Raw genomic sequence first — 14527 nt, 5'->3', positions numbered from 1 at the left:
TAAAACATTATGTAGCACAAAACGCTAAACTCAGTCTCTTTAGAAAGAATCACTGTAACATTCAGATTAAATTTAAGTATTTGATTGGCTGCAAAGAAAACATCACACATGGAAATTAGAAATTAACGGTACATTTTATGGGAATATAATTATAATAATCAAAGTACTGATTTTACAAAATAAAATTAAGTCTAGCTATGGGAAAAGGTACAAAACACATTTTGCTGACTATACTGTAATTGCTGTTTCTCATTATAAAAACATGTAAATATTTTTTTTTCCATCTTAATTGATGCAATGTAAACATTAGGATGATACACAGTAATTATAGATAAAATGAACGGTTATCATGGTAGTATATGATTTTGCTAGACTAACTGTGCCAAATAGGATGTGTTGTGCACTATTGAATCTGGTATTCAATAGGACACATTCGGAGGAATGACTCTAACAGGCGTCACAGTGTAACAATACTGCTTCTCAGAATACTCTTCCCCAGAGATTTGGAGAGGGTGATAAAGCATCTCCAGTTTATTGCTCCTTGTTTAGGTTTTTAAATATTTAACATGGTGATAACAAGACAGACAGAATAATTCTGAATATCTTATTCTTTGCTCTATTAAGCGAAAATCAGATTCAATAAGAGTAATTTGCAGGTAAATATATGGCTGCACAGCGCATAATTTCTACCAAATGTCCATATTTCATCATCATGCAAATACACATTATTATTATTATTATATTAATATTATTGTCGTTGATTTGTAAGGCGTCACCGTGCTCTGCAAAGCTGGACAGTGGGGAGGAAAGAGCATACATCAAACAGGGACACAGGCTTTCTATATACGGCATGCTGATACTTGTAGTTCTATAGCAGCTGGACAACCATAGCTTGTCTAAGCCTATTCCAGGATATATCGTATCACTGTTTAGCATTAATTCCGAAAGTTCGTTTTTATTTGTAACACCTTATTCTTAAAATATTACATTTTCTGCGCCCCCATTTCCATTTTAACTGACATAGGCAGGCTGAATTGTCTGGGGATAGAACAGCCCTTGTTGTACGTCTCACAGAAAGACCCTAATTAGCTGATAACAGATGTGGATTATGTATAGTTCCTGGCTTGGATCGTTTCACTTACATGACAAAATTTGCTTTGCCGTATGCGATTTAAATTATGATGCAAATGCAAAAGAGACACTTAACAAAATACTGCCTGGTTAACACACACCTGGCGCGTGTAACAAGGTAATTGTGTCTTCGGCATATATCCTCTAGGTATTCACATTAATTGCTATTTAAAAATGACCCAGGGCGTTTTATAAACGGTGAATTCGTGGGTGATTTTGTCACCAGTAGATATTCAAAACATGTTTTAATGATGCTGCTGATTTTTAAGCCATTTTTTTACTGTTGAAAAAAAGAGTTTTCAGCCTGAGATGAAAAGAATAACAATGTGATAAAACTAAGCTTAGAGACAGATTGTCGTTCGCAGATGTTGCTAATGTGATTACTCTGGAACTTTGTTACAAACAGTAGAAAAGGTTGCAAAACTGACATTAAACAGATACATTTCTGGTGTAGAAGAACAGATAATTTAATGGTGGGGAGGAATGAAAGGAAAGCCCTCTGAGATCTCCAATCACATCCCAAAATTATCATTACACCCTCAGACAAGGGTGGCAATATGGTACTAATGGATCATGGGTTGTACGTGGCTGATTAACTGCTACTTTCACCTCCATTCTGACCCCTGCAAAGAACTTTAGCAAAATATAAACATCCTTCTATACTGAGCTATGCAATATTGATGAATATGAATGCGTGCATGCTACAATAATATTATTCTGACATTGTAATTAGTTTCCAAGATACACACTTGTAGTATCTGACCTTGGGGTGACAGAAGGTTTTAGGTGATGTTGATTACATTTTACGTCCTTTTTGTATCAAGTTTGTAGTTGTACATTCAGGATACAGGAGATAATGTCAGGTGACTTGAAGGGGTGGACATGTCTCGTAGCTCCTAATTGGTTTTGCTAGATTGTGAGTTATTTTATACCTCCAAATCTCATCAGGAATGATCGAAAGCTTGCAGAGAAAAATCCCCCAGCACACTGCTATAACCTGCAAAGGAGCTGCTATTTCTATTTGTACAAAATATGTAGAATTCTCAGTTGCATGTATTTACAAATTCATGGTAAGCCACCTGCCACCGTCAAGGCGCTTCTGCTAATATGGTGGTTGTAAGTTTGTTCTGTTTTGTTCTGTTGTGTTTGTTTGAGAATATTGAAAGCTTGCAAGCATTTTTTTGCATACTAAGGGAACTGTTTTTATGTTCCTACTAAATTTATGTAAATTATATTATAATTGGTGTTAGGTAATACCTATTTTCTGTTTGATGGCAAAGTTTATTGTCAGACAAGGGAGGCATGGCCATGGGGGCTAATTTAGGTCCTACTTAGGCATCTTAGCTTGTTGGAGCAACAGGAGGCAATCGGGAAGCATGAGTTTCTGGTGTGTGGTCCTATGGACTCGATTCGTTGATGACATTTCCCTAGTTTGGGAGGGACCATGTTATAGTCATAAACATTTGATCTCACAGCACAGTGACAATCATCTTATCATCAAATTAACTCACCATATTAGTAGTGCCCAGGCTGAGCTTTTGGACATTCAGATTACAATCAGTGAAGGCGCAATAAGTACCGGCTCCTTCAGAAACCAGATGGAATGCAATAAACTTCTGTATGCCAAGAATTGTAACTGTTTTTCTGATGACAATTTTCAGACACTACAAAAAGATCTTGCAGAAAAGAAGACATTATAGTTGTAGATTGTTGCGAAAGGCCAAACAAAACTGTGATAAAGTAGAGGGACATGAAGTGGGTAAATAAGAGTAATGTAAAACAGGAGTAATCACAGGTTGTTGAAGTTATAACCAAATATGCAACACAATGGAATCAAATATTCCTGATTTTACAGAATTATTTCTTGCCCCTTGATCTTGTACTGGACACATTTGAGTTATACAAGTACGGCAGCATTGAGAGTCGGGAATTTAAAAGACCTAATGGTCCAGAATAAATGAAAAGTTGTGTTTCTGGAACTTTGTTAGGGTTTTCCGAACACTCAAAGTCTTGTAAATACATAGAATCCTCGAAGGAGTTTCAAAATGTAGATGGATCTAAAACTTTAGAATCAAAGACTTCATCAACTGTCGCACAGGTGTGAAACACTAGTTATACTCCACATCAGGACAATTTAGAGACCCTTCAGAAAGTGATGCTTGAACATTGCAGTACTATTATTATCAGAGACCTGAAAACTTGTAATGCCCATTATAAAAGCATATACCATCCCATAAGTAGTGTGCGGGGAGGGGATTTGTATAGATAGTTATTTCAGAATAAAGTCATGAGGATTTACTGACTAGACACTCTCTCGATGCAAAGAATAAATATAGAATTACAATGTAGCGTAGCATGTTTCTGTAAAGAAATAAAATAATAATTTTAAAAGGTTTCACCGGCCTTTAATGTCCTTCCTCTATATTGCTAATTGCTAATATTACCTTAATTGACGAGCTGGGCATCAGTTCGTATTCGTATGTTTAACATTACATTGGAACTTACTCATTCACGGAGCAAGTCTGCAGATTTGGTTTATTGCTTGATTGTGTTACAATAAGTTGTCCATTCATGTCGTTACTTGCATAATTGGGTGTTACCGAATTGGGTTTAAAAATGGAGGACACACATACCGATTCTACCCTGATGAATCCTCAATCAATGCGGGATAACATGTAACTCCTATCTGAACAATACAAACAGATACAAATGCAGAAGAGGCTATTGGGAGTTTGGTTACTGTACATATATGAGTGAATGGCTTCTGAATGGGCTTAGGTGCCACAGGCAATAATCTGATTGGCGGCGGGTATTGATACCATGCTATCAGCCTCCTTTCAGCAGGACGTCTTGTAGTGCCACGTGTGTACAGTATAAATGGTGCCCCAGCAGGTATAATTACTGCCCCTTTTAGCAATCAAATATTATTTACCCTTAATATAATGATATATTCATATTGCCCCCATAATATAATAATACCATAATACTGACCCCTTAATATAATGAAAAATTAAATTTGCCCTCACACTTTGTATTTTTATCACGTTAAAAATTGGGATGGTGATTTGTAATGTAGCACTTTGATAAGTGGTTTTCTAGCGGTTTGGTCATTAGTAAATCTGGTGGTTCTAAACCTGCCTAAAACAGGCGGTTTTAACGAAGCTGTCTTTAATAAATCTAATCTTATGTGCTCACTGCTTGTACTCCGTGTTCTTCAACGTTCCGACTGCAATAGGAGATGCTCACAGCGACTGATTTAATCCTGAGCTTAAGAACGCAATTTTAAACCGCTATTCTCATGAATTGGAGGTGTTAATCGTCAAAACATCACTGATGCCATGTTGTTGCATTTAACATAGTTGTACTTGTACTTGTTTTTGTTTTACACAATGGTTATTTAAGGGTATATGGATTAAATTAGAAATCACTGATGCAGTTTTGCAACCTTTTGTACTTAGTTTGTAACAAAGTTGCAATTTAATCACATTAACGACTGTCAGTACGCTTAGTTTGGTCATCTAGTTATGTTTTACACCTGGTGGTGAAAACAGTGTTACTTCTATATTAGGGAATGTGCGCTGCATATTTAGACTGTACACCCAGCTGCAGAGCTGCCTACCTGCAGGTGCTTCTTGAAAACTATCTTCATTTTTTGTATCTAATCGACTATTAAATGAAGCCCAATATTAATACAAAAAATGAAGATAATTAATAAACGCCAGCAACACTGAATTTTATCATCATCATTAATGTATATAGCACCACTAATTCCGCAGCGCTGTATAGAGAATATTTATCATTCACATCAGTACCTGTCCCATTGGAGTTTACAGTCTAAATTCCCTAACACACACACACAAACACACACACACACACACACACACACACACACACACAGACTAGGGTCAATTTTATAGCATCCAATAAACCTACTAGTATGTTTTTGGAATCAGGGAGGAAACCGGAGCACCTGGAGGAAACCCACACAAACACAGCAAGAACATACAAACTCCACACAGATAAGTCCATGGTCGGGAATGAAACTCATGACCCCAGTGCTGTGAGGTAGAAGTGCTAACCACTGAGCCACCATGCTGGCCTATGTTTGATACTCCATATATACCATTGCATTCATTTTCCAGTGCATAGGATTGAATGGAGCACGCAGCATTTGAAAAAGACTCTGCCGCCCCAACGCCGCTCATGATTGAAGGAGCGAGAGGAAGTGGGCAATGGCTTCCATACCTATATGCATTTGGTAATAAAAAACACTAGTAAAAACATGTTTTTTAATGCTAGTAGGTGGCCAGCCTTAGCATAGAGGTTTTATTTGCAAATTAGATAATTTGGACCTCTAGATATGGGGGGGGGCAAAAACAATAAACAGCAATAAACTTGTCAGTGTTTGCAAAGTACACCCCATCACGTCTGTTAAGTTATAGTTATATGCTTTATCACGGCAGAAAGAATATGGAAACATCTTGATCATTTATAAGTAGCCCCGATAGACATCTATCTTCCTGACTATGATCCATCGTTGGGCAGACAGAGTAGGAACTAGTGACTTAGCAACTTTGAATTCTTTGAAATACATTTGCTTTCATCTTAGTGCAGAGAATAGTCAGTCACTCGTTACATTATTGTCCAGGGGAGAATCCATCTCCAGGAGGCGCGAGGTGTCTGGTGAGCGCTGACGATTATCATTATTCTAATTATCATGATCGTTCGCTCACAGAGGTCACACTGACGCTTGGAGGATGATATTGTACAGTGTTATCTGCTGAGAAGTGAGCCTTATATGCATAATATGCCGGGCTCCGCTCAGAAAATACACTGTAATATCAACTTCAATGAAAGCAAATAATAGTGTTTGCATATTACCCATGAATTGGAAACGGTGGGACGGAATAACAGTTCAGGGTTTAGGAAGAAGAAATAATGAAAGGTAATTTGAATAGACGCCGACATTCCTGTGCGTCCTGCAATGCAAACTATGTCATTTAAGCAGATACACTTGAATAGAGAAAACTGGGTCTGACCATAAGCATTTGTATTGTAATGTATTTGTATTGTTCTTTTCATTATACAGGGAGATATAACGAAGGTAAGGAAAAAATTATATGCTGCAGTCTACATAGCCGATGACAGTTCCTTTGTTTCCCATGGATGAGGGGGGGCGGAGGCAGTTGTCTAAGGCAGCAGGTTCCAGGGGCAGCAAAATCTAGAAATTCAATTCACAAAACGCTTTTTTCCTAATGGCAAAGTTCTAACTGGTGTTTCTACCTTTTTTGCGGTAGGAAATAATCAATTCAGCAATTGATGCCTATTATGATGTAAAATATGATTTTACAACGTTTTATGAGTTTGAATTAGGGATCAGAAGAGGGGCTGTTTTAGTTGCCAGATGAAGTGGAGGAATGCTGACACTCACCCCTGAATTTTTCCATCCAAGGCATTAATTTGTTATTTCCAAACTGCAAAAAATGTGGAACGGCACTTGTATATCTGTGCTGACGCACGTGCACTAATTGTCTGCATTTCAATTTGCAAGATCACTTCCTGGATCTTTGGAAAGGGGGAAACATCTACATTTCTAAAATGTCACCATAAAGTCCAACTTGTACTTTGATGCCTCATCTTTCATTCATTCAATCTCTTATCCTTTTCTCCTAAGATTCTACCCACTTCACTTTGATGTTTGTCTTAAATTATTAATGACAGTGAGGGGACATTGTAGCTGTCCTCAGGGACGCACGCAGGATTTTTAAGGGGGGGCGCCCACGCATGTGCAGAAGTTCCATTTCGGCTGCACTGTACTAAACAGCAGCCACGGTGCTGTCAAAGAAGCGTCTGCCGTCAACACCGCCGCGGACGCTTCTTCGACAGTGCCGCGGCTGCTATATAGTACAGTGCCGCTATGTAAGGGCACTTCTTTAGCGGAGGGGAGGGGTTTCTGGAGACCCAGAAACCCCTCCTGCGTGCGCCCCAGGTCCTTATTCCTTGCCTCATACGCATTGAAGGGTTTTTTTCCCGCCAAAGTACAAGTAGAAGGTGGAAATTGCGTCTCGTAACAAGCGCAGGATGAGGTCGGGTTCATGTCAGCTCTGAGCAAGTGGAAAAATCATCTCCTTTTTTCGTGGCGAAAAATGGGCTGACCCACCCTTAAAGCAAAGACTACCACCCTAAATACACCTTCTCTGCCCCTATAGTTTATATAACTAATCCCCTCTGCAAATCAAAATCTAATTTTTTTTAAACTTTATCTAGCAAAGAACGCCCTGATCCGTACAACTAATCCTATCAGCAAGTGACATCTTCATCTCTCTCGCACCTGCCACCATTATCGACCACATATCCATACGGATTCCCATAGAGCCATGTGCCAAATGACACATAACTTGCAGCATACTTGCCAACTCTTCCAGAATGTCCGGGAGAGTCCCGCATTTTGCGAGAGTCTCACAGACTCCCGGGAGAATTTGGCAATCTCCTGCATCTGGCAGAATTCTGCCCACTTCCTAGTGAAGTGGGCAGAATTAGGTCCAAAACGCCGCTATTCACAGGGTATCATGACGCAAATTTTGGAGCCCCGTCCCCATCACACCCACCTCCCCCGGCGGGCTCCCGGAAGTTGGCAAGTATGACTTGCAGTTGTAAATTAATCTTTTTGACTTTGGACAAGGGACAGAATAACGGCTGGTGTGAGCTCTGGGGGGTGCGCCCACGCCATGGTCACCCCCCACCCAATCCCCCCCTCTCGCGTTGCACCCACACACCCGCTTCTTACCTTAACAGGTGAGAGGTGGGGAATGGCACCCCGTTCTCCTGAAACTAGGAGTGTGGCGCTGATCTGTGACATCATAGCCAAGCGCCAGACTCCCGGTAGATAACTGACATGTTGGAGCAGCCGCTTCACATGTAAGAAGCTGCCAGCTGCGTCTCCTCAGTCTGGGGGCACGCGGGGGCATTAAAACCACTGGATGAGTTACGTTATGTCTAGAGATGGTCACTGACCCCCGTGTTTTGGTTTTGGATTCGGTTTTGGATCTGGATTACCGTCGTGTTTTGGTTTTGGTTTTGGTTTTGCAAAACCGCCATTGCGTGTTTTGGTTTTGGTTTTGGTTTTGTTTGGTTTTGTTTTGCTATTTTTTGGGAAAATCCATGTTTTTGGGCCTAAATTAACCCAATTTAGTGCTTCAACTGTTTTAGAGACAAGTAATCTAATTGTTGAGGTAATAAATCATCCAAAAAAACTGTTTAATTCTTCGTTGGTAGGCCTATTCTACACACAAAACAGATTGTCTTCCTCTACATCTATGCATATTGGCAATGCAGCCATCGTCTTTGGATGTATATTACACCCTACACTTATAGTTAAATATGTAAAGAAATGGAAAAAGACAGTTTGCTTTCTGTCTCTATAGGCCCCCCTCCACTTTTTAAAAAAAAACCAAAAATCCAGCCGTTATAGACTGTACAATATTAATTGACATGGAGAAAGCCAGTTTGGTTTCTGTCTCTCTAGGCCCCCCTCCACTTGTATAAAATACTAATAAATTAAGCCGTTATATACTGTACAATATAAATTGAAATGGACAAAGGCAGTTTGGTATCTGTCTGCATCAGATCCTCTCTCCACTAGGAGTAAAATAGAAAACTATTCAGCCGTTATATAATCTAGAATATAAATAGAAATTGAGAAAGGCAATTTGGTATCTGTCTGCATCATAATCATCAACATCATCATTAGCGCCCTCGTCGACTACACAAATCTCCCCCTCATCCTCTTCTAATTCCAAAGTGGCATCCTCAATTTGGGTATCACCGGCTACACTCGGGCTATTAAGGCACACATCAGAAGAATGCTCACGATTAGACATCCTACTGTTGGATGGACTCTCCACAGGGATTGTTGTCATTTGTGAATCAGAGCAAATATTCTCCTGTAATGCCTCACTGTTATCTTGCAGCTCGGCTTTGACGCGTAACAGTAGTTGTGCACCAATTGTAGGCTGGGTAAATTTTTGGGATCTGCCACTAATAGCCAAAGATGAAGGCCTCATTCTCTCTTTGCCACTGCGTGTGTAGAATGGCATGCTTGCAATTTTTTTTTTATCGTCACTTAACTTTTGCTCAGTTACACTTCTTTTTCGCTTCAATACAGTAAATTTTTTGGGGGTTTTTGTTTTTTGCACTAATTTGAAAACACTCTGTTGTTTGACATCGCCTTGGCCAGATGACGTACTGGGAACACTAACATCAGGACTGGTGACAGAACCTGGTTGCTCATTCAGATCATATGTGGACTGCTTTGAATCCATTCTGAGCGCAAACCACTGGGGAGTGCTAAAAATTATTTGGTAGATACTGCTGACAGATATGACTTTTGACAGCCAGAAATATTAATGCACAATTAGGGAGTACACCCCAAAAGCACTGAGGAGTGCTAAAAATTATTTAGTAGATACTGCTGACAGATATGACTTTTGACAGCCAGAAATATTAATGCACAATTAGGGAGGACACCCCAAAAGCACCGAGGAGTGCTAAAAATTATTTAGTAGATACTGCTGACAGATATTACTTTTGACAGACAGAAATATTAATGCACAATTAGGGAGGACACCCCAAAAGCACTGAGGAGTGCTAAAAATTATTTAGTAGATACTGCTGACAGATATGACTTTTGACAGCCAGAAATATTTATGCACAATTAGGGAGGACACCCCAAAAGCACTGAGGAGTGCTAAAAATTATTTAGTAGATACTGCTGACAGATATTACTTTTGACAGCCAGAAATATTAATGCACAATTAGGGAGGACACCCCAAAAGCACTGAGGAGTGCTAAAAATTATTTAGTAGATACTGCTGACAGATATGACTTTTGACAGCCAGAAATATTTATGCACAATTAGGGAGGACACCCCAAAAGCACTGAGGAGTGCTAAAAATTATTTAGTAGATACTGCTGACAGATATGACTTTTGACAGCCAGAAATATTAATGCACAATTAGGGAGGACACCCCAAAAGCACTGAGGAGTGCTAAAAATTATTTAGTAGATACTGCTGACAGATATGACTTTTGACAGCCAGAAATATTTATGCACAATTATGGGGGACACCCCAAAAGCGCTGAGGAGTGCTAAAAATTATTTAGTAGATACTGCTGACAGATATGACTTTTGACAGCCAGAAATATTTATGCACAATTATGGGGGACACCCCAAAAGCGCTGAGGAGTGCTAAAAATTATTTAGTAGATACTGCTGACAGATATGACTTTTGACAGCCAGAAATATTTATGCACAATTATGGGGGACACCCCAAAAGCGCTGGGGAGTGCCAAATATGAAGAAAAAATAATAAACCTCTATCCTCCTCTCTGCACTAGCGATTTTGGTTAGAGCAATTGCAAGAACAATATTGTATTCTCTGTCCCTGCTCTAATTAGCCTATGACTACACCCTGCTCTCTCCCTCTGTCAAATGGCGATGGATTGCTGTGGAGGCGTGTATTTATAAAGTTGAAGTATCGCGAGAACCGAGCCCCGAGATCCGACGATGTCACAATGACGTTCGGCCTCGATTTGGATTCGGAATGGGCGGGAGAGTACCGAGCTGCTCAGCTCGGTACTCGGATACCCAAAGTTCGGGTGGGTTCGGTTCTCGGAGAACCGGACCCGCCCATCTCTAGTTATGTCACTCTTGCATTGGTGCTGTGGGCAGCTGCTTAGGTTTGCCTAATGGTAGTTCAGACCCTGGACAAAATTTTAGAGAAAATATGACAGATTCCAATAAGCAACTTTAATAATCATATAGGGCATCCAATTATTACTGGTCTTTTTTTTTCTTACTGACAGGCAGAACATAATATTGTTTTCACTGACGGTCAGTAAATATCTACAAACATTGTAATGGGAGCAAGCTGAATTGATATTGTTAATAACTGAAATTATTCTGGAGAAAAAAAAACAATTGTGCAGAGTTACACTGAACAGCAAATTCTCAGGGCAGTTCTTTAGGGTGGAAATCTAATTTCTCAAGTAGTATTTTCCTGGATATATTGCACTGGTGGTAAGTATTGATATTTCAAAAATACAAAGTACACTTTACATATTCTATAATTGTTGACCTATCAATGTAACGATTTGTGTAATAGAGGGTTGCGGGAGTTTCTTTGAATTGAAGTAAAGGGATGTCACTTTAAATGCTAATTTAAAACCATTCTACATATAATCTACCTGCAACCTACAGCAACCAATCAGAGATCGGCTTTCATCATCCTCACTATCTGATTGGTTGTTATTGGTTACTGTACAGTTGTACTATTCCATGTTCTTAAACAGTTACATTTACTTCTAGATACAATCCTTTAGCCATATCATCTGTGGGTTTTCATTATAACAGAAGGTTCATCATTTATCTGAGACATCTCATCTTCTCATGTGAAATAATGAAGGATAGTTGTTACATCATATCTATATATTATAAGAAATGTCCATAGTTCTATATGTCGTGTATTGAAGCATTTGTCCTGTCCTATTTGTCTATAATGTGACTGTGACACATTTACATTTCATATTTACCTGGAACATATCTGACTTAATTCTAGGTTCCTACCAGCCATAAGAAAGAAGGTGTCTATGACGTGCCAAAAAGTCAGCCGATAAGTGTACGTATAATTTCTTATCTTAAGCAATTCATGAGATCGATAAAACAGTCACATTATTTGTGTCTAGTTTATATGATATTGGCACCATATTAGATGCATTTATTATATTTGTAATTTTTAATATAACGATATATCGTGGGTCTTTGTGTGTTAGCGCTAAATTGGTTTCTTATTGCTATAGGAAATATGTATAAAACATTGTATAAAGTGTTTTTATGTGTCCTATGTGGGTGCGTTGTGACTTTCTGTAAGAGACGGAATTTATAAATCCCACCTGACCTTGGAAGTAGAATTTCTGTTTTTAAATCTGGTTATTGAACATGTGAATTCACTTTCTGCTGCTACACTGATTATTTTACTTCTTCAAGGGCTTTTTTAGGAATATCTGTTTAAATTCCTTATACCGCACTGTTACATATTTCCCATTATGACTCGAAATATATTAAGATCTGACATGTGATATACAAGTATTTTATGTAGTTGTTCCATATAACTTAGTTATAAAGGCATGTAAATGTATGAGATCTACTATATGGAATTCTTGATTCTCTGGTTAAAAATATTTTCTCTCTGTAATATGGAGCATAATCCCTAAAATCTTCTTAAGCACATTTACCTTATTGGATGTACAAACTTCCCTTCGTGTAGAGGTGTGTAGTGCACAACAGTCTTCCTGCATCAATTTCATTCATCACTATTCTGTGCTGCAGGAGGACCCTGCTCCTTCCACTATATAACTCTCAGTCTGTGGCTTCCTGCTGCCTCCATTCCCCTCCTCCCCTCACATCATGTCACTGCCCCTGTCACATGCAGCCATGTCCTCACTAACACATCACTCATCTCCTGATATACTCTGTGCTGCTGGAGGACCCTGCTCCTTCCACTATATAACTCTCAGTCTGTGGCTTCCTGCTGCCTCCATTCCCCTCCTCCCCTCACATCATGTCAGTGCCCCTGTCACATGCAGCCCTGTTCTCACTAACACATCACTCATCTCCTGATATACTCTGTGCTGCTGGAGGACCCTGCTCCTTCCACTATATAACTCTCAGTCTGTGGCTTACTGCTGCCTCCATTCCCCTCCTCACATCATGTCACTGCCCCTGTCACATGCAGCCCTGTCCTAACTAACACATCACCCATCTCCTGATATACTCTGTGCTGCTGGGGGCCCTGCTCCTTCCACTATATAACTCTCAGTCTGTGAATTCCTGCTGCCTCCATTCCCTTCCTCACATCATGTCACTGCCCCTGTCACATGCAGCCCTGTCCTCACTAACACATCACTCATCTCCTGATATACTCTGTGCTGCTGGGGGACCCTGCTCCTCCCACTATATAACTCTCAGTCTGTGGCTTCCTGCTGCCTCCATTCCCCTCTTCACATCATGTCGCTGCCCCGGGAATTTTCTCACTAAGGGCTCAAAGCAAAAAGGACCATGTTGCACAGCAGGGTGGGGGCAAATGTAAAATATGTGAACAGATTTAGAGTTGGAAGGGGGGCAGAGCGGGAACGAGGTGTGGTCACCTTCGGGTTGGGTAATCTAGTGCTTGTGAAGTCTTAGACCCCCATTACCTCCCCTCACCTCTATAGACCCATTCCTTGTAGCGCACACAAGTGGCACACGTATGAGACAATCCCATCTGTGAAATATCTCTGGATACATGTAAATAAGAGAGACGGGACAGACAGTGATCTCTCTATAGACGAAGTTCTCTCTGAGGGGCTGTCGCACTTCTCGCCCTGACAGCGCAGCAGAGGTCAATACTATAATTGCTTTGTTCTAGCGGAGAGCAGAGTGTGACCGCAGATCATCACGTGTAAATGAAGGCATCAATCACCGACAGATCCTGCATTATGTATATACCGCAAACCACAGAGAGACGTTCTCTAACTCAGACCAGATTGGAGGACGCCTTTCTTTCCAAGTTTTAAAAATGTTCCATAATTCTGGAATATTTTCCTGTTGTTGGTTCTGTATGTTCTTCAATATTGAAAGATAAAACGACTATTACTACTAATTACGACATTTTCCCCACTGTGTAAATGGCTAATAATATATATTATATTAAAGCAGTTGAATATTTTTATTAAACTCCCCATATGATACATAGTGAAATCGTTAGGGGGAGAATTACTTTAGTGCAGTTTTGCCAAATCGCTTTTTGGTGTTTTATATATAAAACCGCACATCAAACCGCATTATTAATTGTGGGGTAATCATCCTTTTATTAAGGAGCCAATATTAATGTATTGTTTTAATTACGGTGTCAATTCTATTTGATTTATAGCTAGGACCATAATCATTTATTTATGATGGGGGCAACTCTTATTATTTGATGATGGGGGGCGCCATTATTGTGCACAATTCAAACACTAATTAACTAACATCTGTAAATAGTACACTACCCGTTACAATATTTACTGTTCATGGGACATGTCCACATAGGACTAAGCTTTTTCTTATGTTTATGGTGTTATACAATGTCAGGAACGCTGGACTGTCTGTGTGACGCTGTATTTGCGCAGTGTCAGTCAACAAAGCGTTTGAAGGCAGTTTAGTCTGTTAGCGGAACCTTTCGTAGCTGTGGAAGGATGCTGCTACAGTTGTAGTTAAGTTTGTGGGAATACTATATTAAAAGTTGGTACTTAATGTTTATACAGTTATACTGTAAGGACACCACTGCAGTTTTATGAATAAATGACTGGTCTACTTTAAA

The 14527-nt window shown here is 39.6% G+C and overlaps 1 protein-coding gene across 16 annotated transcripts in view; it reads left to right on the top strand.

Moving 5' to 3' along the window:
- Positions 1-14527, top strand: part of DAB1 (DAB adaptor protein 1) — a 540644-nt gene that overhangs the window by 488406 nt on the left and 37711 nt on the right. For 15 of the 16 annotated variants that reach the window (XM_075181742.1, XM_075181737.1, XM_075181738.1 and 12 more), the window contains one exon: positions 11747-11806. The exons of the other annotated variant lie outside the window; for it this stretch is intronic. In XM_075181742.1, the coding sequence (XP_075037843.1) occupies positions 11747-11806 (60 nt within the window). The remainder of the gene's footprint in view (positions 1-11746; positions 11807-14527) is intronic. 16 annotated transcript variants of the gene reach the window in all.

The sequence above is a fragment of the Mixophyes fleayi genome, chromosome 8, assembly GCF_038048845.1.
Source record: "Mixophyes fleayi isolate aMixFle1 chromosome 8, aMixFle1.hap1, whole genome shotgun sequence".
NCBI classification, from domain to species: Eukaryota; Metazoa; Chordata; class Amphibia; order Anura; family Limnodynastidae; genus Mixophyes; species Mixophyes fleayi.
Note: the sequence above shows the minus strand (reverse complement) of the source record. Positions and strands in the feature narration are given on the sequence as shown.